Source organism: Corythoichthys intestinalis, chromosome 14 (genome assembly GCF_030265065.1).
Source record: "Corythoichthys intestinalis isolate RoL2023-P3 chromosome 14, ASM3026506v1, whole genome shotgun sequence".
Lineage (NCBI taxonomy): Eukaryota > Metazoa > Chordata > Actinopteri > Syngnathiformes > Syngnathidae > Corythoichthys > Corythoichthys intestinalis.
Genome location: NC_080408.1, coordinates 45,852,475 through 45,877,953, shown reverse-complemented (window position 1 = coordinate 45,877,953; position 25,479 = coordinate 45,852,475). Strand labels below are relative to the sequence as shown.

At 39.3% G+C, this 25,479-nt stretch overlaps 1 protein-coding gene across 3 annotated transcripts in view; it reads left to right on the top strand.

The window, feature by feature from the left end:
- The window catches only part of pigk (phosphatidylinositol glycan anchor biosynthesis, class K), a 77,088-nt gene that overhangs the window by 10,969 nt on the left and 40,640 nt on the right, over window positions 1-25,479 (top strand). For all 3 annotated transcript variants that reach the window (XR_009066961.1, XM_057857444.1, XM_057857445.1), the window contains exons 7-9: window positions 346-463; window positions 561-671; window positions 11,623-11,795. Coding sequence is in view for 2 of the 3 variants with exons in the window: in XM_057857444.1 (XP_057713427.1) it covers window positions 346-463; window positions 561-671; window positions 11,623-11,795 (402 nt within the window). In the remaining variant the exon portion in view is untranslated. The remainder of the gene's footprint in view (window positions 1-345; window positions 464-560; window positions 672-11,622; window positions 11,796-25,479) is intronic.

The window sequence follows — 25,479 nt, the reverse complement described above, 5'->3', positions numbered from 1 at the left end:
ACTTTTTCATTAGGGAAAATGGGGGTCAAAGACATTGAGTTGCACACGAGAGGAGAAAAACACCAGAGGTCTGTGGCAGCAGCTCTGTGTTTAGAGTGGAATACAATTAGTTTTTCATCAGAAATTGTTGCGACATATTTTAGTCTCATATTTTTAAGGTCTTAAAAATATCTTTAAAACCTTTGTTAGGGATACTGTGCTGAAAAAAATGAGCCAGACTGATGGTACTCTGGGGTTTTCTAAGTTGCCATAGCAACATCGCAATGAAAGATGGTTCCAAGGTTGTGTGCATGAAATGTTCTCTCCAACTCGACTACTTTTGACTTAGCCAATGTGTGTTGGCAGGTACAACGAGCTTCTATTCATCATCGACACCTGTCAGGGAGCCTCTATGTACCAGAGGTTCTACTCGCCAAACATCATTGCTTTAGCCAGCAGTCAAGTCGGAGAGGATTCATTGTCGGTGGGTTATGTGCTTGCATTAAGCACTCACATTATTGCGTGTGTAATCAAGAAAAAGTAAAAGGTGATTTTTTTTTTTTTTTTTACTTTCATTGCAGCACCAAGCCGATTTGTCCATTGGTGTGCATCTGATGGACCGGTACACCTTCTACTTGTTGGAGTTCCTGGAAGATGTCCACCCTGCCAGCAAAACTAATATGAACGACCTAGTGAGCTCATTTTGCTTTTTTACTCTTTACTCATTCAAGCATACCTTTTTATTTTTTGCTTGCTTTGTGAATAGAAACACAATATTTAGTTGTAGGGCTGCCACCATGAATCGACTAATGGGCTATCAAATTAATTGATGAATCTTTTGATTGTCGATTTATTGTTCAGAGACATTGTGGACCTTAAACTTGTCTCAGTGCTCTTTTTGAGGCACTTATCGTAAATATTGTCTTATTTGTTTTTTAAATAGGAAAATATATAAATACGCCTAAGCAGCCAAATTCAAATAATCACTATTTTGACATTATGCCACCTTTATGACCTCTTTTACCTTTGCTCTCTGCCACCATTAATCAACTAATGAGCTATCAACAGAGGTGGGTAGTAATGCGTTACATTTACTTTGTTACACTTGTCTCTTTTCGAGAAAAAATTACTTCTTAAAGTAGTTTTACCACACAATACTTTTTACTTCAGTAGATTTGTGAAGAAGGAACATGACTCTTACGTCGCTACTTCGGGCTAAACGAGAGTCGTTACATTTTTCCTCTTTATTCTACAAATTGACTTAATTTTTGCCAGCGATGCCGACAGTGGCTCTGTTTTACCAATGAGACGTCGCAACAATAACCACATGACTCCATTACACCAATCAGAGGTGACAATGTTTTTTCTCCACTAGTACTAGAGGGAGCTTATGCCCTTTGGATGGGTGATGTTTCAAGTCCTGTTCTGGTCTGAATTCCATGATTTTTGTCATTTTTTTTCCCTAATATGATCATGTAATAGGTTATAGTACAATATAATAATAGCAGTTTATTTAGATGAGGTTGTGTTGGAAAAAAATAGACCTTTTAAAAACAAAACAAAAAAACAAACACTGTAAGCAGTTACTCACAATGTTAGTCATTACTTGAGTGTAACTGTATTCTTTTCAACAAATACTTTTTTACCTGAGTAATTTTTTGGATGACTACTTTTACTTGAGTAATATTATTTAGAAGTAAAGCCTCTCTTGAGTAAAAATTTTGGCTACTCTACCCTCAAGTTATTACATTAGGACTCTTTTAAAAGTCTATTGTTTAGAGACATTGTTGACCTAAAACTTCTCAAAATGCTCTTTGTGAGGCACTAAATAGTAAATGTTTCTTGTTTATTATTTTTTTAACATTAGAAAAATATAAATATCACCTAAAACAGCCGAATTCAAAGCATCACCATATTTTGACATTGTTGCATTTATAACCTCTTTTTCACTTTGCCCTTATTCCCCAAAATGTCATCGTTCTTTAACTAGCCTATTTATCTCAAAATTCATTTTCTGATCTTTGACCTCATCACTCCAAAATGTAATCATCTTTTCTATTTCATATTATTGACAAATGCTGCAAGTTTGATAATAATCCCTTTATTTGTTTTTGAGTTTTTTTAAACATGATTTCTGTACGAGCTGATCGGTTGACAAATTGTAAAAATAATTGATTAGTTGACTATCCAATTAATTGTTGGTGGCAGCCCTATTTTGTAGTATTACATAAAAACAAGTTAAACAACCTGAATGTTTTTCAACACATTGAGCATCAAATATTTTTGGAGCTTTTTGTTCCTCCAAATCATTTCAAACTTTCATTTTTGCTTTTTGTTCATCCAAATCATTTCCAACTTTCATTTTTGGCACTCAGAACTCTCAGAATGGATATTAGAAAAATACAGTGGTACCTCTACGTACGACTATAATTCGTTCTAGGACCTTGTTTGTAAGTTGAAATGGTCGCATGTCGAACGGGATTTTTCCATAAGAATACATTGTAATTCAATTAATTAGTTCCACAGCCCATAAACCTACACTTAATAAATACTGCAGGTACAATTACTAATAGCAACTATACATTGCAAAACAAATGAATTATAAATACAAATCAGAATAATAAAAATAAATGGAAATTTGAAAAATCTTTTTTTTATTGTCACCTTAACTTACTGGCGAGCAGAGGCGGTAGGAGACGGTGGGTGCATGTGGATACACTGACCCATGTTCTGTCTAATTCAACAAATGCATTAAATAAGAAACATGGAAAGCAAATTATGAAAAAAAAATAACAAAAGCGTTTTTATTGTCACCTTAACTTACTGGTGAACGGTGGTCAGAGGGAGGAGATGGTGGGTGTGTAGGTAGGTGGGGGTGGGGTTGACCGTTGAGCCACGTTGTCTACCCAGTTCACTCACACACACACCACGCTCATATTTCTATATCATTTCCTTCTAAATATCAGTGGTAAGCTTTTTCCTTGTTCGCCACCTGCACTAACCTTCTTGGCACCCATGTTGAGTTCTCTCACAAGGAAATCCGCCATGCGACCGTGTTGCAGTGGAAACAAATAACTTGCTGTCATAACATCGAGCATGTCGTCATGTGTCAAGACAAATGATCAGTCGAATTTTACATTTGATGTTGAAAGGATCGTATGTCGAGGTACAACTGTATACCATTAATTATACCATAATACCGGCAATTAATTTTTGCTGCTCATAAAGATTTGTGTATTTTATGTGTTACGTATCTTTTTCTTTCGCGCTGTCCTAGCTCAAATGGCGACCTTCCTTTGGCGCCTGACAAAAATTATTCAAGCCTTCAGTCACATGATGCACAGAGAGCACAACACCCTTTGGCGGTACTTTTTTCAGATGTGAAACACAGCTTGACACAAGTTTCTTGCAGCGGTCTCTTAGCTCATTCCTCATGAGCAAAGGCCTCTAGTGGACTGACTTTTTTTTAGGCTTCTTCAAGTGCCACTAGAGATTTGTTTTTGGTATTTTTGCCATGCAAAAGGGATGGCCACTCCAGAATTTTCCTTTAGCCATCCATATGCAACCAAGCTATGGCAGATTAGGAGTTATGCATGGAATCGTTTTCTTGTTGGGACGTCCAATGTCTCCCATTTTTCAACTTTGTCACTGACTCTGAGGCTCGGTTCATACTACAGGTCTTGATGCACAAATCCGATTTTTTGTCATATCTGTTTTTTTGGCGTGCCCGTTCAAACTCCCTTTGTCCATTGAGACTATTCAAGTATTACACATGCGCGCAAATTCGCAGTCCGACACGCGCTGAGCAAGAAGACCCGCATGTGCAGAAGCATCAAAACAAATGACCACACATGCTGGCTGTCGTCCGTCATTCCAGGGATATCATATTTTGCTTGATGCCATATTTTGAGGACACAAATAACAGACATAAATAATCCCAATTTAGGCTTATATTCAAAGTTTCTGTGGATAGATTTCATGCACGCACTGTCCGTGCATGTCACACACACTTACGGGCAGTTTGCCCCAACTCTCGGCCATGTAAGCAATGTTGAAATATTACTCATATAACGCAGAGAAAAAAAAAACTATCATTCTCAGGCTTATCCTCAACCCATTTTAATTTTTTTATGACTGTTGTCAAGCCCGGCCCTTACCCAAAAGCCGTGTTCAGTGCAAGCTAGGCGCTAATAACGCACAGCTGCACTGCTACCGTAGCGTCTCTGTTGCTCTTTGATGACGTAATTGCTGCATGAATTCCGATTTGGGAGACTTGACAGCACAGACCGCCGCGACATTCTGGAAAAATGTGGCCCAGATCGGATTTGAACCACATACGAAAGTGACCCAGATCGGATTTGAAATGGTCCAGTTCTATGCGACTTGTCACGTTCAGACCGTCAAGTTAATGTCTCACTCGAGTCGGAAAAACACGAAAAAATCTGATTCATGCTTTAAGACCTGTAGTATGAACACAGCCTAAGACATGTACTGTATTTTTCGGACTTTAAGGTGCTTACATAACCCTTTAGCGCAGTACTTCTCAAATAGTGGGGCGGGGGCGCAGAGCGATGCCGGGGGGGGCGCATGTGACCTCGGGGAACATGCTTTTTTTTTTTTTTTTTTTTTTGCCATACTGGAATAAAGTGTACTTGCACAACCACTCACTGTGTGGCAGTGGCGCTCTCAGTTTCAGAGTGCGCGCAGTATTTTTGAATTAAAGAAGAGCACTCAGCACACAGAAAACAGATATGAGGAGCAATGCGCCGCCGCCGTTTTCGAAAGCCGTTTTCCGACCGGACTCACTCACGCAGCGACCCACTGTCTTGTCCGGTTCTCACTTCGCCGCCCGAGAAGTGCCATTTTCGGCTTGGGATCGTCACAACGACCGCCCTCACCTACGGTTCTACGAGAATGCGCTTTTTTCGTGCCGTTTGCCTTTTAGCTTTGACTTTTAATACAGTGGGTGTTGAGGAAAGACCACTGTTTACTGTGTCTAAAAATAATTATAGCGGACAGCCAGAAGCCAAATCAATTAAGACGCCACTTAAAGACATTAGACCCCAATCTCATTGATAAGCCGCTTGTTTTTCAGCGAAAACGTGCCGAAAATTTTTCAACAATCGTCCTACTTTGTCAGTGTTATATCATTAAACCAGTGAGCATTGTTAGCATGCTCATTGCAAAATAACTCCAAACCACAAGGAAGTAAATACTGTGAGCAGCAAAAATAAAAACTGTCCTTCTGTCCAAGGACACTTTTTTTTCTTTTATTCAGTTTTGTTTTTTCGGTCAAATTTTTTGGCATATTGTCCTCATGAGTGAATGTTTCTAATCAATTTTAATTTGTTATTATTTACTGATTTTATTACATTTTATTTTTCTGTATCAAATGGTCAAAAATGTACCTTGAGTGTTTTTAACAGTTTGGTTTTTTTTTTTTAAATTAAGGCAAATTAATGCGCCTCAAGTCTTCTCTGTTACAGACAAAACAATGTTAATAAAGTTATACTTTATTATAAGTTGATCTATGTTACTTTTTTTCTTTATTAGGAAAAAAAAGGACGCAATGTTAGGCAGATGCGTATTTATAATAGTAATTCTATAGACAAATGATACTATTTACAGTGGCGGCAGAGAGTTTGGGGGGGCGCGAAACATTTACGTCTTCCTTGGGGGGGCGTAACAGAAAATAATTGAGAAGCACTGCTTTAGCGGCACTAGACGGCCAATTCATTTTGACTGGGAGGGGCTGAATGAATAATCGATAATGTATAATCATTTCACTGTTATATTACACTTTCTGCTCTATCGGTTGGGAGGCATGTCCACTCTTTTTTGGATGTCCTCTCAGTAAATGAAGTCATGAAAATCTTGTAACGCTACTTATAGCTAGGTAGCATATTCTGTCATGTTCCTGTATCTTTTACCTATTTGCTTTATTTACTTTTAAAAGTAAAATTGCAATTAGCCCCCTTATTTAAAATCCATCTTCAACTGCTTATCTGAATTCGGGTCGCAAACTTCCTTTTCCCTGGCCACATTAACTAGCTCTGACTAGGGGATCCCGACGTGGTCCCAAGCCAGTTTTTAGATATAATCCCTCCACCTGGTCCCGGGGATGCCCAGGGGCTCCTCCCAGCTGGACATGTAAGGAACGACTCCCTTGTTAGGCGCTCTGGTCGCATGTAAAAAAAAAATATTTTAATCAAATTCAAGCCTTTGAATACATTTTTATTAAAAACAAAAAAAGGAATTTTTCAAGAGTTCTTTCTTATTAATGCTATTTTTATCATTTTACAGTGTTAGTGCTGTTATTGGGGGGACATAACCAGAATGTATTTCTGTTTTATTCCTTTTAACACTTGTATTATACCAAATACAGTGGTACCTCTGCATACGAATATAATTGCAGGACCTGGTTTGTAAGTCGAAATGGTCGTATGTCGAACGGGATTTTCCCATAAGAATTAGTGACGAGATAAACTGTTCACTTGAGGAAACGAATCCATTCCGGTTCGTTGAGTAAAAAGACTCGCTCAAAGGAATTGTTCAACGATTTGTTTGCCTCTCTCATCCCCCGACCCACATCCCACCAAATGAATCATTTGGTTAGTGAACGAGAAGTGACGTTGCCGATAACTGAACGGGAAGTGACATTGCTTGGTCCCTACCTCTCTTGCATTTAGGCTCCTCACTGGCCGCTCGACGTAGATTCAGAAGTGAGTGTCACTAAGTGACAGACGCTATTATTCTGTTTTCGCTCCCTCGTCCCTCCTCTGCCGTAGCAATAATGAGAGAGAACTGCCGCGTCGTCTGTCATATTTTATGGGATCAAAGTCATGGCTCGTGCTTGAATTTTGATTTAGGAGACTGTAAAACATTTTCCTTTTTGGGACACAAGGACTTTCTCTAGCATTATGCTGATCACATATACAATATTGCCGCTACGAGCCTACATGCAGTGTTTCCTCTAGGATTTTTTGTAGCTGTGGTGGGCCGCGTTAGAGTCGGACAACACCATCATGTGCCGTGGCGAATTTGTTTCATATCACGACAAATAAGATTTTTTTTCACAACATTAATTTTTTTCTAAGAACATTAACCTTTGCAAAGTTTGCGTCCTGCCTGCGAACATTTGATTTTACTGGACTAAGAAATAAATTTAAAAAAAAGGGAAATCAGCAATAAATGGTAAATTTTTAGTGAGGCGTGCTGCAAGATGGTCCCCCGATTCTCAAGTCTGTCTTCACCTACACAGGAATAAGAAAAAATCAGATCTAGGAAATGAAGACACTCAAGCATCTCTAGCTTACATTGCACAGTTGACTAAATGTCTTACTCTGTTCATTGCAGACAAATCTCTTACAGTTCACTGTTGAGATGGGCACTGTCAACGCAATGGCCGACGGTTGCCATCAGCAGCACTCCCCATTGAGCAGTCTGTGATGCCATTTTTGACATTATGACATCTGACCTGGTCCATATTCAATGTTTTACCCATTTGGATTTAACTAAAATATGTCTTATTTAGATTAGTCAAAACTGAAGTCTTTGTTGGAGTTGCTTTTCTGATTGTTAGTGCAAATTCAAATAATGATTTTTTTCGATGAGATGAAAAATACTTCTTTCAATGTAAACACTCCATCGGTCTGGTAATTTTTTGTACAAGGAATATACCAGGTTATAAAAAAAAAAAAAATAATGTCTATAGTTTATAGACAATTAAGTTTTCAACACCAGAATTTAAGGTAAAATAATACAATTATGAATTTATGATTAATAAATATAATAGGTGCAGGATTCTTAAAATTCACCTTGATTTGTGTGGTACAGCCATGACTTGAACTGTGCCATTTCTGACCATGTTGGGTCCCCAGCTAGATTCTGTCTGCTATTTTACTTAGTTGAGAGTTCTCCTACGCTGAACTGTGCGCTTTCCTGATCTGCGTCTCCAGCTGTGATCTTGACTTATTTGAAAACTTTGTATAAACATTAAAATACACCGCTTGCTATAACCATTTGGTTATTTCTACTAGGGTTGTTCCGATCATGTTTTTTTTGCTCCCGATCCGTTCCCTATCGTTTTAGTTTGAGTATCTGCCGATCCCGATATTTCCCGATCCGATTGCTTTTTTTTGCTCCCGATTCAATTCCAATCATTCCCGATAATTTTTCCCGATCATATACATTTTGGCAATGCATTAAGAAAAAAATGAATAAAACTCAGACGAATATATACATTCAACATACAGTACAAAAGTACTGTATTTGTTTATTATGACAATTAATCCTCAAGATGGCATTTACATTATTTACATTCTTTCTGTGAGAGGGATCCACGGATAGAAAGACTTGTGACTTTGTATAGTGTGACTAAATATTGCCATCTAGTGTATTTGTTGAACTTTCAGTAAATTATACTATAGCCATGTCCAAATGCATGATGGGAAGTGGAACCATGACTGTGCGAAGTGCTACCAATTGATATATTTTCTCTGCATTGAGAAATAACGTAAGGTGTTAAGAAAAAGATCAATTGCTACCTTGCTTCCCCACATTGCTTCCCATGATATTTCTTATCGTAGGGAGAGGGATTGTAAGGCTTTAGCCAATTAAAAAAAGGCTCCAAAGGCTGCCAATAAAGCGTGTAAAGGAACAATTTGTATTTGTCGTGCTTTTACAAACAACTTATGGCAAATAGTGCGTAAAAATGAGCTTCTTATATTCATTTAGACGTCATGTTGAATAATAGGAATTAATAATTAGAATGATTTTTACCCCCCCCCCCCCCCAAAAAAAAAAAAAAAAAAAAAACATCATCCGCGAGGTGTGGCAGATTTTTTTTTTTGGGTATGGTGCAGCGCCACTATTATTAATATGTAGGGGAAAACCTGTACATGACACACTTGCTGTGGTGTAACTCAAATAAAAGAGAAACCGAAAGTTTAATTTCTAAATATGGAACGACCAACACATCATGTCTACCTCACGCTCTGTTGTATTATTATTATTTTTTTTTTAAATGCTCATCACTATTATTTTTGGTAACTATCGTTAAACCGAAAGTGTAAATAGCTGTTTGTCAAATTTGTTGCTCTAAAATGATAACCATGAAAGAATTCTAAATTTTGATATAAAAGTTTAATTGCAAATCAGTATTAAGATGATCGTATTGAAATATCATTTTTGCACTAGTATCAATAAACAAATAATCCAGTCAGTTTCCCTGTTGTCCCCTCATCTCGGATTGTCAAATGCTGACGAGAAATAATCGTTTTCTCTTTACAATGTTACCGTTCCACTGTCATTCGTCTGTTAAGAAAACTGAGACGTATGGCTACATCCCCCGTGCCCGTGTGGGGTTTTTTGTGTGCTTGAATAGCAAAGGATTGATGGACGGACTCGACATTAATTTGTCACACCAACCAACACCCGACATGCTCTGACACAAAAAACTAAAACACTTGGAAAAAAAATGACATGAAAATACTGTTTCATTGCAAATCAGTATGATGGTGATCGTGCTAAATAGTCGTTTTTCCTGTGCACAGATGAGGTAAATATCGTAGTCTCGATAGACTGACGGCTTTTTCCCCCACGTTGCCGTGACGTGTCCGCAGTTCAGCTTTTGTTCGCCTTGTAGCTACTGGTGAAAGAGTTTTAAACTACTGTAGTGTTGATAGTATGTCGTCATATGTAGTCTCGAGTCTGTTGGAAAAAATTGGTACACTAAACCATGCTCACTATGTTTGCATGGTGTTTTTGGGCGTTTGCAGCATATGATAGGTTCCACCTTAAAGAATATGTGACAAAGCCCTTTCCTTTCAGTTTTTGACTTCACAGCATGACTGGAAAGTCAAGTTACATTTGCAGCAATCTCTGTCAGGACCGAGTAAGTGAGCCAGAAGTGACATAACTCAGTCCCGCCCCCCTGCCTGCACGCTGGCTGCTTATTGGCCACAAGTGGAAGTGAGTGACAGACGCTCTGATTCTGTTTCTGCTCGCTCCCCTGCCTGCGATGAGGCCGGCATATGGTCATCCGCAATGTCAGACACTGCCGCTTGGTCAATGCTCTCCCACAGAAGTCCCAACTTCCTTAAGAACTAATCAGTGCAGAAGGTGATTAGCTTGGTCTCGTTCCTCCAAACAATTCGTTCAAAAAGAATGAATTCTCCTCGACCGACACAACACTAATAGGAATACATTATAATTCGATCAATTCGTTTTCACAACCCAAAAACCAACGCTAAATCCTTCATAAATACTGCAGGTACAATCACAAATGGCAATTGCACACAGAAAACCAAATAAATTCTAAATACAAATCAGAATAATAAAAATATAATGTAACAAGTCAGTTTTATTGTAGCGGATGTGTTTTGCATGCTGTTCCTGGACGCACCATCTGGCTGACGAGAGGGGGTGAGATGTTCGGAAAAGTGGGAAGTTTTGACTTCTTTTCATGTTCTGTTGTTTTGGCGTCAGCTACAGCGGACAGTAGCAGTGTTGTGTTGCACAAGTTTTGAAATAAATGATTAAAAACCTGACGAAACTGGCGACTTTCTTGCCGATGTTACAATAATAATAGTTGTCACCTTAACATACAGTATAAAGACTGGCTAACGGAGGTCGGAGGAGGACCGTTGACATCGTAGACATATTTCGGCCATATTGTTGATTTAAACGGTGTTCATGTGTATGTGAAAGGGGCTTAAGATTTTTCATTTGTAATGACTTGCTCTATAAAAAGTGAAGTCACACCGGTGTATAAATTGGACCAGCCAAAAAGTGGGAAATGACGATTAAAAAAAAAAAAAAATTGTCACACTCTAGCATTAGTTACATTTTTGCGGTGAATTTTATTTTAAATTACAAAACAAAATTTGTTTACCAAATGTTCAATATCACTCCAAATGAGGCGAAGGTGTGTGCGATCGCAATTCTTTTCATTTTTTTGGAAAACTTTTCATGTTGTCGTTTATTTTAATTGGTAGTTTTGTATAGCAGCACTAAGCTAGCAGACACCGTTTATTTCAATGCACAATATGTGTAATTTGCTAAATGCGTTTACGTCACCTAGAGTCGAGTTGACTTGGAAGAAACCCAAGAACTGTTTTAGTTGGTTAAAGGAAAAAAGCGTAATACATCTCCTTTTAAGTATTTGGAGGCTTCAAAGCCTTTTAGAATCCAACTTAGTTTTATTATTTTTAAATCTCTTTGTTCCTGAAATACCCATGTGAAAGACGCACACAGGCCTGGCTGGCTGAACATGAAAAAGAATGTATAAAGCGTGTTCAAGGTTTTGATACGACGGTGAGATTATTGGCTTCATGCTGATCTGGCTCGCATTTCTAGCTTGGCAGCACCCCCCACTTCACACTTCCCCTTCCCATTTCCAGGAAAGACCCAGAGGCCTGAGGAAATAAAGTCAACTCTCCATCCGTCACCTAGAACTTATTACTTTCCCAGTTCCCTTTGCTCCGTAGCCTTTTTGGGATCGATGTGACCGATTTGTCACTCTCTGCAATGTATTCTGGGTCGCAGGTTCTGTGTTTTGGCTGACGGCTGAATAACAACACGATGGAGTTGTGACTAACTTAAGATGGAGAGCATGTCTAACTTTTCTCGTTGTTCCCACAGTTCAAAATATGCCCCAAGAGGCAGTGCGTCTCTACTACGGGCCACCGGGCTGACCTGTTCCTGCGAGACCCCAGCAGCGTCCTCATTACAGATTTCTTTGGTAGTGTCCGGAAGGTGGAGATCACTACAGAAACTCTCAACTTGACAGAGCCCATAACATTGGTGGAAGACAAGTAAGCCAAACACACTTTCTATTTCTTTTTAATAGATGAATACCTATCTCGAAATGATGACCTTTTCACCTGTATGGGAAAAAAAAACACTAACAATGTAGGGCTGCAGCTATCGAATATTTTAGTAATTTTTAGTAATCAAATATTCTACTGAAAATTCAATCGATTAATCTAGCAATCGGATAAAACATATTTTTAGGGAAAGAGCAATTATAAATATACTAGGGCTGTCAAATGATTAAAATTTTTAATTGCGTTAATTACAGCTTAAAAATTAATTAATCGTAATTAATCGCAATTAATCGCAATTCAAACCATCTATAAAATATGCCATATTTTTCTGTAAATTATATATATATATTCTGTAAAATAAATTGTTGGAATGGAAAGATAAGACACAAGATGGATATATATAGTCAACATACGGTACATAAGGACTGTAGGGAGCATTTCACTCTACTGTCATTTAAATCTGTCTATGCTGTCCTCACTCCGAAGCGTCTACTTTTTCCAAAGCTAGACAGCTAGTGAACGACGCCTTAATAATTAGACTTCTTCCTTCATCTGATTTATTACTAAAATGGCCTCAAACCATTGTCCTCTTTAGACCGTCGTAAAACTACAAAATAAAAGTACACAAGCATTGCATTAGCACTAACGTTAGCTTAGCATGCTATACAGGTTCACTAAACATAAACAAAAAGCGTCTCATACAAAAAATATAACATTTCGCTTACTAACATAATATGTACATTCTTTACAACAACCATACTTACGGACAAATCTTGTCCAAGGATCATATAAGCACAACATTATCAGCCCGAGACGTCGTGCAGCCATAATGAACTGGCAAGAAAGCAATAAACCATGTCGCTAAGCGACCACAAGAGTTCGCTGTTGGACAGGACAAAAAGCCTTGCTGTAAAACTTACCATAAGGCAGAATACTTTCTGAGCGGGACATGTGCGTTTATTGCGTCAAATATTTTAACGTGATTAATTAAAAAAATTAATTACCGCGCGTTAACGCGATAATTTTGACAGCCCTAAAATATACATGAGAAAACACATTTCACCTAATATTGAACCATTTTTAGACTCTTTATTTTAGATGTAAAATGTTGAAAACAGCCAACAATTGCATCTCATATGTGACTAGAATTTTTTTTTACTGCTTTCACTTAAAAACCTAAGTTCTTATATATATATATATATATATATATATATAAAATCTTATTTGTTACCTAAAAATGTCATTACGCTTGATAACACAAATCACTTAAAAGTTACTGTAATTTTCAGACTATAAACCACTACTTTTTTTCCTTCATTTTGAATCTTGTGGCTTATAGTCCAGCACGGCTTATTTGTTCATATATTTTGCTTAATAGATAACACTTTATATAAAAGCGGCATTCTAACACTGTCATAAGATCGTCATAATTATGACATGACACTATCCTAGGTGTTACCCATTGCTTATGACAGTTGTCATTAAGTGTCATCTAGAAAATTATGTCGTTAACTCCATTTATGTCCAGCTCGGATCTTTACATCCATTCAAAAGCGAGATAACACTAAGGCTAAGTTCATACTTCAGGTCTTAATGCACGAATCCGATTTTTTTGTGTTTTTCCGATTCAAGTGAGGCATTAACTTGACGGTCTGAACGGGACAGGTCGCATAAAAGTGGACCATTTCAAATCCGATCTCGGTCACTTTCGTATGTGGTTTAAATCCGATCTGGGCCACATTTTTCCAGAACGTCGCGGCGGTCTGAACTGGCAAGTCTCTCAAATCGGAATTCATGCAGCAATTACGTCATCAAAGAGCGAGAGAGAAGGCACACCACGGTAGCGGTGCAGCTGTTCGTTGGCACCTAGCTTGCCTTGAACATGGCTTTTGGGGAAGGTTCGTGCTTGGCGACAGTCATAAAAAATAAAAATGGGTTGAGGATAAACTTGAGAATGATCGGTTTTCTCTCTGCTCTATATGAGCAATATTTCAAGATTGCTTTCACGGCCGAGAGTCGGGGCAAACTGCCCGTATATGTGTGTGACATGCATGAACAGTGCGTGCAAGCTATCGATCCACAGAAACTTTGAATATAAGCCTAAACGGGGATTATTTATCTCTGTTATTTGTCCTTTTTTTGGAAATCAAAATATGTTCGCCCTGGAATGAGGGATGACAGCCAGCCTGTGTAGTCATTTGTTTTGATGCTTCTGCGCATGCGGGTCTTCTTGCTCAGCGCTTGTCGGACTGCGAATTAGTGCGCATGTGTAATACTTGAACGGTCTCAATGGACAAAGGCAGTATGAACGGGCACGCCAAAAAAAAAACAGATATGGCCAAAAAAAATCAGATTTGTGCATTAAGAACTGCAGTATGAATGTAGCCTAAATGACATCAGTGATAAGCATTTCATTAATGCTCATGAGTGTCATGTCATAATTATGATTGTCTAATGGTAAATGACATCTTATTGCCTCACTTCCAAATAAAGTGTTACTAAAAATCATAACTAGCAGTTAATGAAACATCTGGTACAGTAACTGAAGAAATAATTAGCACAGAACATGAATTTTGATTGTTATATGCATCTGTTGCGCTACAATGCATGCTAGGAGGCATGTTGGATAACAACAGTATTGACACCAGGTGGCAGCAGAGGTTGACTGTCTTCCCCAAGGGAGCAGTTATGGCCGAATAAAGCTTCTTGAAGCAATAACGTTTTGCAGCCAATTGGTTCAAAGCTTCATGGTGGTTCATTTGGTCTTATGACAGACACATATAATACAGTGAGGACAGCTGCAGCTTAAAAGTTTGGCGGGTGGCGGCTTAAAGTCATGTGCGCCTTATAGAGAAAAAATTACGGTGTTTTCCCCACGTGTTTCAAATTTCAATTGAATTTCCATTTGTGTCAAGTTATTTTTAAGTTCTAGTTAAGTTTTAAGTCTAAATTGTAAGTTTTGATAGGATTTTGATTTTTTTTTTTTTTTGTAGTCAAAATAAATGTATGATACCTGCTGTATTGGAGCACATTAGGCACCAATGCTACATGGTGTTTTATCCATCAATGACTACCGAGCTAAATTGATAGTTAGCTTTATTATGTTTTTATTTTGCCACCTCACCATTCTACTGTGTTTTTACAAATGTACAGCCTGTATGAAAGACACGTTAACCACGTATTGACAGTAGTCATAATTGATAGAAACCTAGCCCTCCGCAGGATTAACGTTACGTTAGCAAGTTACAGTAACGTTAATCTTATTTATTAGCACTACGTTAACTCAATCTTATCTTTTCCCGAGTATCGCTCCTTCGCTTTAAGAGGAAATAGGGTGCCTTCGGTTGAGCGGGGCTAGGCTGGTGGGTCGCGCAGTGGCGCCCATCCCGGGCTTCGGTGGTGGTCATCGGTGGCTGGGTCCAGCCGGGGCTGTGGAAGCGTCGCCGGGTAGCCGGGGCCGGGCTGGAGTATTGTTATGCAAGCGCTTCTTACAGCGTCTTACAGTGAATACATGAAACAGTGTTCACTTTGGTCTCCAGCTTGAAATGCTCCTACACTTTTGACATTTTCTGCTTTTTCTTGGTGCCTTGCTCTTCGCTTTTGTTCGCATCTTCGTCGTTACTTCTACTGTATATTCACGTGTGGTTGAACTCAAATATATCCGCCGCCTCTCCTTTTTCTGTACGCACGTGACCTCAGCGCGTCGTGCCGCATTAAAAGTAATCCGGGCAAAACGTCATGCTTAGAACTGGCAAAATTAAACGATTCCTCAAGGCGGAGAAAATTCCTCGATCAATTTTTAAAATCGAATTACTCAAATTATTCGAGTAATCGTTTCAGCTCTAAAGCAATGATAGACACGATTCAATTATACATGTTGATGAGTCTCTCCAGCAGTGATTTTCTTTTTCTTCAATTAAAAAGTGCAAATGGTTTAAATTTTAATTAGGGCTTTTATCATTGGGTTTTAATAGAAGGGCATTAAATATCTCTTCATCATGCTTTATTTGTGGTTGTTGTCTATAGCAGTGTTTTCAACCTTTTCTGTGTCACGGCATGTTTTTACATTGGAAAAAATGTCGTGGCACATCACAAACCAAAACTAGGCCTGCAAGCAGGACTGAACGGGCCCTCGCACTTTGGCGCAACTCGGACGTCACGCAGGTCGGGGTGGTGGCAGACAGCCCCCTCTAATCATCTAATGAGAATCTAACATGCTTTAAACTCGCTTCTTTTTTGGGGATTAGAAATTGTTTTGAGTTTTCGAGCATGCAATGGCAACAAATTCTGCTGCCACTAGTTGGCGCTACAGAGTTGATGCAAATGACCACTACTGGACTCTTCAGGGTAAGACTCACCAAGCATGGGAAGTTTGGAGCAGATATCATGTATATCTGCCAAGTTATGACTGTTCAAAATGTGTGGAGAGACAAAATGGTGACAGTCATTATCACTTTCCTGTTGGACCCTTCTGCTTCAACCAAACCTCAATAATTTTCATCAGGCATCTGAAAACATGCCTGAAGGCTCCCCTTTTGCAGGTTTGAGGTCGATTGATTTTTTCCCTTTTGAGGAGGAGTGTGTCCCTTAAAAAAGGGCATTTCCTGTTCCCACTAGGAGGCGCCAGGCACAATTGGTAAATTTTCAATACAGTCCTGTTCAGACTGGGATACAACACACACACATGCCAGATTTAAAATAGATTGAACCTTGTTTGAGGGAGTTATCAGTCATTTTCCGAATTCGGTGTTTTGCCGAAAAAATGGCCAACTTTGGCACCCCGCCCAGGACAGGCCCGTGAATGAAAACACACAATTTTTATAACTTAAGATTTCATATGCCTCATGAACAGTCTCGCCAATTTTGAGGATGATCAAACTAATTCCCTCGGTGTTAAGGTCTCAAATGTGCACACTGTAAATCGATAAAAATTTCACATTCAATCCAAAATACCCGATTTCCTGTAGGATTTGGAATGTGCGTGCAAGAGACTTTTTTGAGCAGTTAGGCACAAGGTATTGACTCTCCGAATTTCATCACTCTACGTTGAAAAAACCTAAAAAGAGAGGCCTTTTTGAAAAATTCAAGGGGGCGCCACTGAGCCATTTTGTTACATTTTTTCGTAACGTTGCAAGATTATCGAACGTTACACAAAGCCGCATGTATGTGCAAAATGCGAGTTTTCGTGCATATTTAAGCCTCCAAATGTAAACTCCTACTGTGAACCCATAAAAATTTCACATTCGATCCAAAATACTCAATTTCCTGTTGGATTTGGAATATGGGTGCAAGAGGCTTTTTGGAGGAGTTAGGCATAAGGTATCTACTCCCCAAATTTCATCGCTGTATGTTGGAAAAACCCAATAGGTGAGGCCTTTTTTAAAACTTATTTCTGTTGCCACTAGTTGGCACTGTAGAGTTGATGCAAATGACCCCTACAAGACCCTTCAAGGTATGACTCTCAACAAACACGGGAAGTTTGGTGCAGATATGTTGTATATCTGCCGAGTTATGACTGTTCAAAGTTTTTGGCAAGACAAATTGTTGACGGTCATTTTCACTTCCAGTTTGGACCTCTCCGCTTCAACGAAACCTCAATATTTTTCATCAGGCACCTGAACACATGTCTTAAGGCTCCCCTGAAACAGGTTTGAGGTTAATAGATTTTTTTCCCTTGGAGGAGGAGCCTGTCTTGTAAAGAAGGCCATTTCCTGTTCCCACTAGGGGGCGCCAGGCCTAATGGGTAATATTTCAATGCAGTCGTGTTCAGGCTGGGATTTCTTATATACATGCTAGAAATGAAAAAGATTGAACGTTGTATCACGGAGTTTTTAATCATTTTCTGAATTTGGTGTTTTGCCCAAAAATGGCCGACTTTGGAACCACGCCCAGGTCAGACCCTTGAATGAAAACTCACCATTTTGAAAACTTAAGATCTCATATGTCTCCTGAATAGTCTGACCAATTTTGAAGACGATCCAACCATTTCCTTCAGCGACAAGGTCTCAAATGTAAATCGATAAAATTTCACAATTGATCCAAAATTTCCGGCTTCCTGTTGGGTTTGGAATATGGGTGCTAGAGACTTTTTGGAGCAGTTTTGCACAATGTATCAACTCGCCAAATTTCATTGTTCTACGTTGAAAAAACTTAATAGGAGAGGTCTTTTTGAAAATTTGAAGGGGGCGCCACTGAGCCATTTTGTTAATTTTTTTTCGTAGATTATCAAAATTTACGCAAAGTTGCATGCATGTGCAACTTTTGGTTAGTTTTCGTGCGTGTTCAGGCCTCCAAATGTAAACTCCAACTGCGCACCGAAAAAATTTCACATTTGATCCAAATTACCCGATTTCCTGTTGGGTTTGGAATATGGGTGCAAGAGGCTTTTTTGAGCAGTTAGGCATAAGGTATCTACTCCCCAAATTTCATCGCTCTACCTTGAAAACCTGAGAGGAGAGGCCTTTTTGAAAATTTTAAAGGTCAAGGGGGCGCCTCTGAGCCATTTTTTGACATTTTTTCGTAACGACGCAAGATTATCGAAATTTACGCGAAGCCGCACGTATGTGCAAATTTTGGTGACTTTTCGTGCATGTTCAGGCCTCCAAATTGGCCATTTTCATTTTTCCTGAAAAAAAAATAAAAATAAATAAATAATAATCCTTTGCAAAACAATAGGGCCTTCGCACACTTAGTGCTCGGGCCCTAAATATTCCAAAACTACTTTCTGTACAGTAAATTTAATTATAAAATCATCTCTCAATATTTATACTTAATAAACACAAAGTCGATATCCTGGCAGGAATCTTCTTCAGCAGCTCATAGTCTCTGTTTTTATTATTTTTTTTTTATAGCAGTTAGGCTTGAAAAGCTCAGAACTGTCAGACAGGGGGACTTTAGAAATGTCTTTAATCGCATCAGGCGCAAGCATCTCACTGACAATGGCTTTGCAGGCAGGTAGTATTGTCTCTTTTTGGATTCAGCAAAAAGTTTAGCAACCAGGTAAACTGGCTTTGAGGGCTTGCTCATTTACCTTAACAGTGTTTCTAAAAAAAGTTGCCTTTTTTCTCTGTTTTAATGGAGGCGAACAAAATAGTCAATCTACTTGTTTTTAAACGAGAGCAAATGCAACTGCTCGCATCACGTTCAAGAACTGCTCGGATTTCTACCCTTCAGCTCCCTTCTTATCCTCAACAATTTGTTGGAATAAAACACGGGAGGAGGATTGATGGTCTCACATATGGATGAAATGGAAAGGACATTTTCGTGTATAAGTGACACTTGATGACCCTAATCAAATGATTTACAGTAGACGTGCTGGGGTCCACATTTTCGCTGGCAGTAAGATGGATAATGGCTAGAAATCTGAGCAGTTGTTGAACGCAACACGAGCAATAAATTGCTCATTTGCACACGACCGCAACCTTCTACCAACGTACTCCTTTCCTACTGCTACTTGTAACGTGTGGTAGGTAGGATGCGTGCATAAACGTAACAAAAAGGGGGGAACCTTCCACTCATGCACATTTATTCACAAAAAATTAATAATAAATCCACCTTGACCACTCGTCACTCGGGAGCTCAGCGATTCGCACACACGCGTTCGCAGATTAACTCCAACATAAACGTAAGCAGCAACAGAAGAAGAACATATTCAATGTAAATAAAGCAGCGCCACCGCGTGGTGGATCTCGGGAGGAACACCATTTAAGGAGGTGACTGTTACAAACTCGTAAAAAAAATGCGATGTTGGATAATTTCACGTGGCACACCTGACGATCTCTCACTGCACACTAGTGTGCCGCGGCACACTGGTTGAAAAACACTGGTCTATAGCACTGTCAGGTTGTCCTCAGGTTACACTTGCATTTACACAGACTATTCTTGCAGTCGGACGTCCGGGCATTAATAGCGTCACCAGCCACAACAAAGCGTCGCCATATTGAAATGGGGGCAAAACACGAGTCACAACCAGTTGCTCTGTAGTACATTGCAGTACAAACGCATTGAACTTTTGTCTTATTTGCGTTCTTTTTTTCCGTCTGAATGACTAAAAGTTGCCGTGTTGCGGGTTGTAACACAAGGAAGAGTTCAGAACCGCATTTGAAGTTCTTCATTCTTCCTCGTGAGAAGAAAAGGACAATTGGCTGAAAGCAATCAATCGAGGAACAGTAAAAGAAGACGGTTCCGTGGACCAGGCACATTTACGTTTGCAGCCAACATTTTATTACTGGTGAGTAAACTTTAATCGATTTTTTTTTGTTTGTTTGTTCGTTTGTTTTTTTGCCCCAATTAGCTGCTAGGATTCAATAGACTAGGCAGTGGTTATTATTACAGTGGTTATTATTACCGGAACTGACAACTTGCAAAGCGTTATTTTTCTTTTGCCGTGAACTGCTCTGATCGGTCAATCGGTATATTATTGGCCTGGTGGGAATTGGTTATTTTGCCGTGATGTATTCCCAGCTAAATAACACTTGGAGGCGAATTACCGGTTACGGCAGAAATAATCACTCCGTATATACTACCAGTTTTCTTAGTTCCACACAATACATATTTCACGTAATTGATAAAGGTCAACTTACTGGGTGACTTTATGAGGTAGTTGTAGATGTTTCCGAACTCCACTGCAGGCAGTTCCTTTGGATTGTTTATCCAGCTATCAGCTGTGACTTTGTTTGGGCAGATGTACAGGCCAAGACACGCTAATCTTAAATTATATCGCCTCCTCGCGTCTGTCGGCAGTGACTCGTGATAATAATAAGTCATGTTTAAGTTTTTATAAAAAAAAAAAAAAAAAAAAAAACGCAAAACACAGCTGGAATATATACATTTTAGACAACGTTTGTCTACGGACGTTTACTTGTGCGTGCCCCCATCTCAAAATAGTGACACGTAGCTATGCGACATTACGTCATCGTGACATCACGCCGACTGCGAGAATAAAAACTTAGCTGTTTCAAATACCTTACCAATACATATCTTTCAAAATACATCTGGATTTATCAGTTCAAACCATTTTCAGCTATTGGGGTTACCATTGAAAAGATGGCCACATTATTATTTTTTCCTGAGCGCTGAAATGTTTTTTTTTTTTTTTTTAAGTTATGGTAGTTTAAAAATTCACCTGTATAGGCTAAGACTAAGTAACTTTCTAGCGCCACCTTGGGTGATTCTGCAGTCATTTTTGGGTGTAATAACGAGTTATGCCACTAGATGGTTGTACAGACTTGTTAACCTTCCTCTGACAGTTCCTCAAAACTAGATAAAATTTAACCTTTTTTTTAAGATGGCGTCCACATACATGGCCATCACTTTATACAAGTGTGATGTACAGGACACAAAATGTGATGTCTACATATTGTGGACCCAAGGTTCCGATTTATTTTTAAAATACTACATTGTTATATATATATTTTTGATATATTTTATGAATCAATTTAGAAATGAATAAAATTTTAACAACAGTGACACCAAGAGATGTCCAATCCATTTTGACTGGGAGGGCACGCCATTGCTAAAAATGTCAGCAATGTGTTTTTAGTGCTGTAGTAACATGACTAGCCTCTTAGAGTCAGCGTACTCCCAGAAAATACAAAGAAGATGAAGTTACAGAATAAGGCAGGTTTAAAACTACTTTTCATTACAAACTCTTCCTACATTTTTACTGCGGCAAATGTCTTGGTCCACAGAACAGAGACACTGCAGGGAAAGTTATCTGTTTGTTCCAGTTGCCAGCCCGCTAGCTCGCAAGACCAACGGCGGGGCCATCTCATATGTCACTGCGTGTGTGGGTCCATGTAACTGACGCTTCAGGAAATTTGACTGTTTATTAAACACAGCGGCACAGCAAACTTTATTCAGCCTGTCCTTCACACTGCAAACATTAGAGAACGTAGTCAATAAACATATTTTATTTACAGTGAAGGTTAAGACTGTTCTCAAAAACTAAATAAATGGCAGACTCACGTGACAATGACTAACTGCAAGTAGTCAGAATGTTTAGCAGCACTAATTAGTAATTAGAAGGGCTTGCCATTTCTATTTTAATCATTGGCTGCTTTGGTCCCTTAGGCAACACACAACTTCCTGTATTAGTTTATTATTGATTAGTAGCGAGAAAATCAATAATGCAGACCAGAAACACACCAGCAGCTCTGCTGAGTTGCCCCAGTTTTGTCCTAGAGAGAGATGTTACAATTCTTCTACTGGTGAACCAAGTTTTATTTTCAGTTCAACCTAGCAGGAACTTTATTTTATATTCCAAATTTTTTCAGCCCCTAATGATTGCCTGCTTGCATTTTCTTGTTTGGTAAAACAACCAGTGGTGCTGTTGAGAATGTGAAGAACTCTGCCTAAGCAATTAAATTGAGAGCATCGCCACATTGGGAAGTGGGAATAGTGGGACTATACATTTGCCTTCATGGCCCTAAAATGTTGTCACTCGTTCTTTTCCTCATCAAGGCAGTCTCCTGCAAATTTGAGTTAACTTGATAACGATTTATTACAAAATTCCATTTCTGACGTCTGTAACCTTTGACCTCATATCTCAAAATATCTCTTCTGTCTTGGTCGTCTTTAGTATTTTCGTCCAAGAGACTGTCATATTTGTCATTTCAAAATAGGTTAGTCTTCGTGTAGTTTCATAGTCTCAACAATAATTTCGAATGAACCAAATTGTTTATAAGTAATGTTAAATGCATATGTTTTTAAAAAAATGTATACAAACTATTACAATCAAAACCAGGTTCTTGTCGGCACTAAATCAGATGCAGGTCTGTCTAAACTACCACTATTATTAAAAACGAGATCAAGTTGTGTTGAACTCACCAAAAGCAACAGTTCTTCCTTTGATAATACACACTCAGCAGTAAAACCATTCAATATATTCAATTTTACGAGGATGCTCACCACGCTAATGCTAACGCGAATGTGATTGATATACTAACAATTCCAGTTATATTTAGTGTGTAGTGATCAATCATCACAGACTTTTAAAGGTGAAAGCAACATTGTATATCCTCTCTTGCCAAGATAAGAAAGCAAATCTTTCTGTGTGTTTCATAATAAGCAAGGCTGGAGCAAGGCCGAGGTGAGTATGTGCGTGTGTGTGAGCGTGTGTGTGTAGGGGTCACAACCAAACGGGGCAAGGGTGTAAGCTAACTTAACTACACGTACAATAAGCAAATGTAAACGCATTGTGAACATATGACAGAAATGTCGCATTTTCGTCTCGTCATGTCGCAGTTGCCTAGCACAGCAGTCCCTAACCTTTTTCTCCCTGTGGACCGGTAAGGAACGGCATTCCAATATTTCTCGTGGACCTGCGGGGTGCGAAAGACGGGTGGGGGACCGCACAACGGCAAGAGACATACCTCGCCGCAGCAAGGAAACGAAATGCCAATTTTATTGTCGCACAGGAAAGCCATGACTTTTGTAATTGCAAGGCGGAGGGTGAGATTGAAATGGCCATTCTAGTTTTGGTGATAACGTGGTGCGAGAGCCACTTTTCGAGCGCCCCAAAGGTCATGAAACTGCTGCTCCCACATACAAAATGAATGTGTTTATATGCTGCAAGCTGGACACTGCTGTTGCTCATTTGAATAGGCCTTTATGCCAGGTGCACACAAGGCACGATTGGAGATCCGCACAGTGTTCCAATGGCTCCCGAGAGTCCGTTTACAACAAGCGCCGTTGGCACTGCTACTAAAAGAAAAAGTTTCTGAAATGTACTCACAGGCAGTGGTGGTTTTAGGGGTGTTGCCACAGGGACACTGGCCCCACCTCTAATATGAATGGCCCCGAAGCGTCCGTGCTCCCATTTTATTACAAAGCATGGTAACCAGTGAATCCTTCTATTCTGAAGTGAGATAGAATGAGATAATGTAGTGTCTAGAATATGCTAAATATTAATGCTGCTTTTTGTGTCTAAAATCGCTTTTCAGAAAAGTGATTAAAATTATTGTTCCATGTATTCTATCCTTATTTGCACACAGTATGATTAAATACGAATTATTACATACTTTAAGATGTTTTTACCACCTCATGCAGGATAATATGTGTATTGCCCCATTGACCGAGCAACCACTGAACAAAGATGGCAGCAACACTTGGCTCCTGAGGGTTGCATGTTAGGGCTGACCGTGATTGGGAAAAAAATGACATTGCGACTTCTGGGGGGTTTGCAATATACAGTATATTGCGATATTAAAACTTGAATTTTCCACAGATGATTTGAATTGAATTGACCTGGTCAACTCACTATGACCACATTGTTTTCATTAGAGAAGTCCCGATCCGATCACGTAATCGGAAATCGGGCCGATCGCGCCATTTTTCAGAGGTTTGGAATTGGCTAAAAAAGGATCGGGTTTTTAATAAAGAAAAAATTGATGTTTTTCTGCTTCGTGCTTGTTCAGCCTCTTACCCTCCCTACTGCTAAGCAGTGCAGTGCGACCAAACTATTTTTCTTTGTCGCCAGTGCAGGTGCCATTTGGTACTTAAAGGTAATGATGATTGACAGGTTTGTAGCATTGATCTGGCTAGAGACGCCTCGGTTGCTCTAGGATCAAAGGCACAAATGCGTTAATCGTTAAGCTAGATAGTCTGAAGTGTGCTGTGGAAACTTATTCGTTATCTAAGTGAAAGGCCGTTCTCAGCAACATGAGCGTTAAAGCAAAAAAAACAACTTATTTCGCTATCGGCTTGAGACTCTGTATGGGCAGATTCTCTTTATTTATTTATTTATTCATTTATTTTTTTTAAACCTGTCCTGTGGCCTATACTACGAAGCCAGTTTTCTGGCTTAGCAGGGTAACTTCGAGAGTAACTTCATCACGTGCGACCTAAGTTCGCAGCTAAGCGAGACTACGAAAGGTGGATATGTTGGAACCGAGAAGTGTTGCCATGGCAACACACCCCACACGACAAACCTGGTCGTCTCAGAGTTAGATCTTGCTTAACCCCAGAATTTCTAATTAACCACGCTATATTTAAACAGCACTCCTCCGCAGACGTGTCCTCCTGACAATGACAGCGTACCTGGACGACCCATACGACATTGGCGCGCGGATTGTGAGGGGCTCTCTTCGGAGGGCACGTGTTTTTGGAGACCGCCAGAATCCGCTGGCGTACCCGGAAGATGTTCTCCATGAAAGATATAGATTTTCAGCAGAGGGAATTCTTTACCTGTGCCAACTGATCGAGGCGGACGTCACTATAATGTAACCCGCCGAAGTCAGGCCCTCACAAACGGGCAGATTGTGTGCCTCTCCGTGCGCTCTTTCGCCAGGGACAATATATGCATTCCAATGGTGATGCTGAATATCTGCGTAAGAACACTGTATGCCGTGCGATTCGAAGTGGGGTATGGAAACGCTTCAAATTGATCGTTGAAATTGCTGAATGTAAACGAATGCGGAGCTTTGCTCTCATATACAAGAAATATATTTAACGGACTTTTCCAGCGTTATTTCGTTGTGTAAATGAGTTAATAATAATCATAGAAATATGTAGACTATGTAAACATTGAGAAAACTTGCGTTTTTTTCTGCCAACTCGAAGAGATTAAATTAAATGTCAAATCCACTGATAGGACAGACGCACAAATATAAAAGATATAAATGTTTATTGAATACTCATCTTACAGTCTTGTTTAACTGTGAAAATTTGTTAC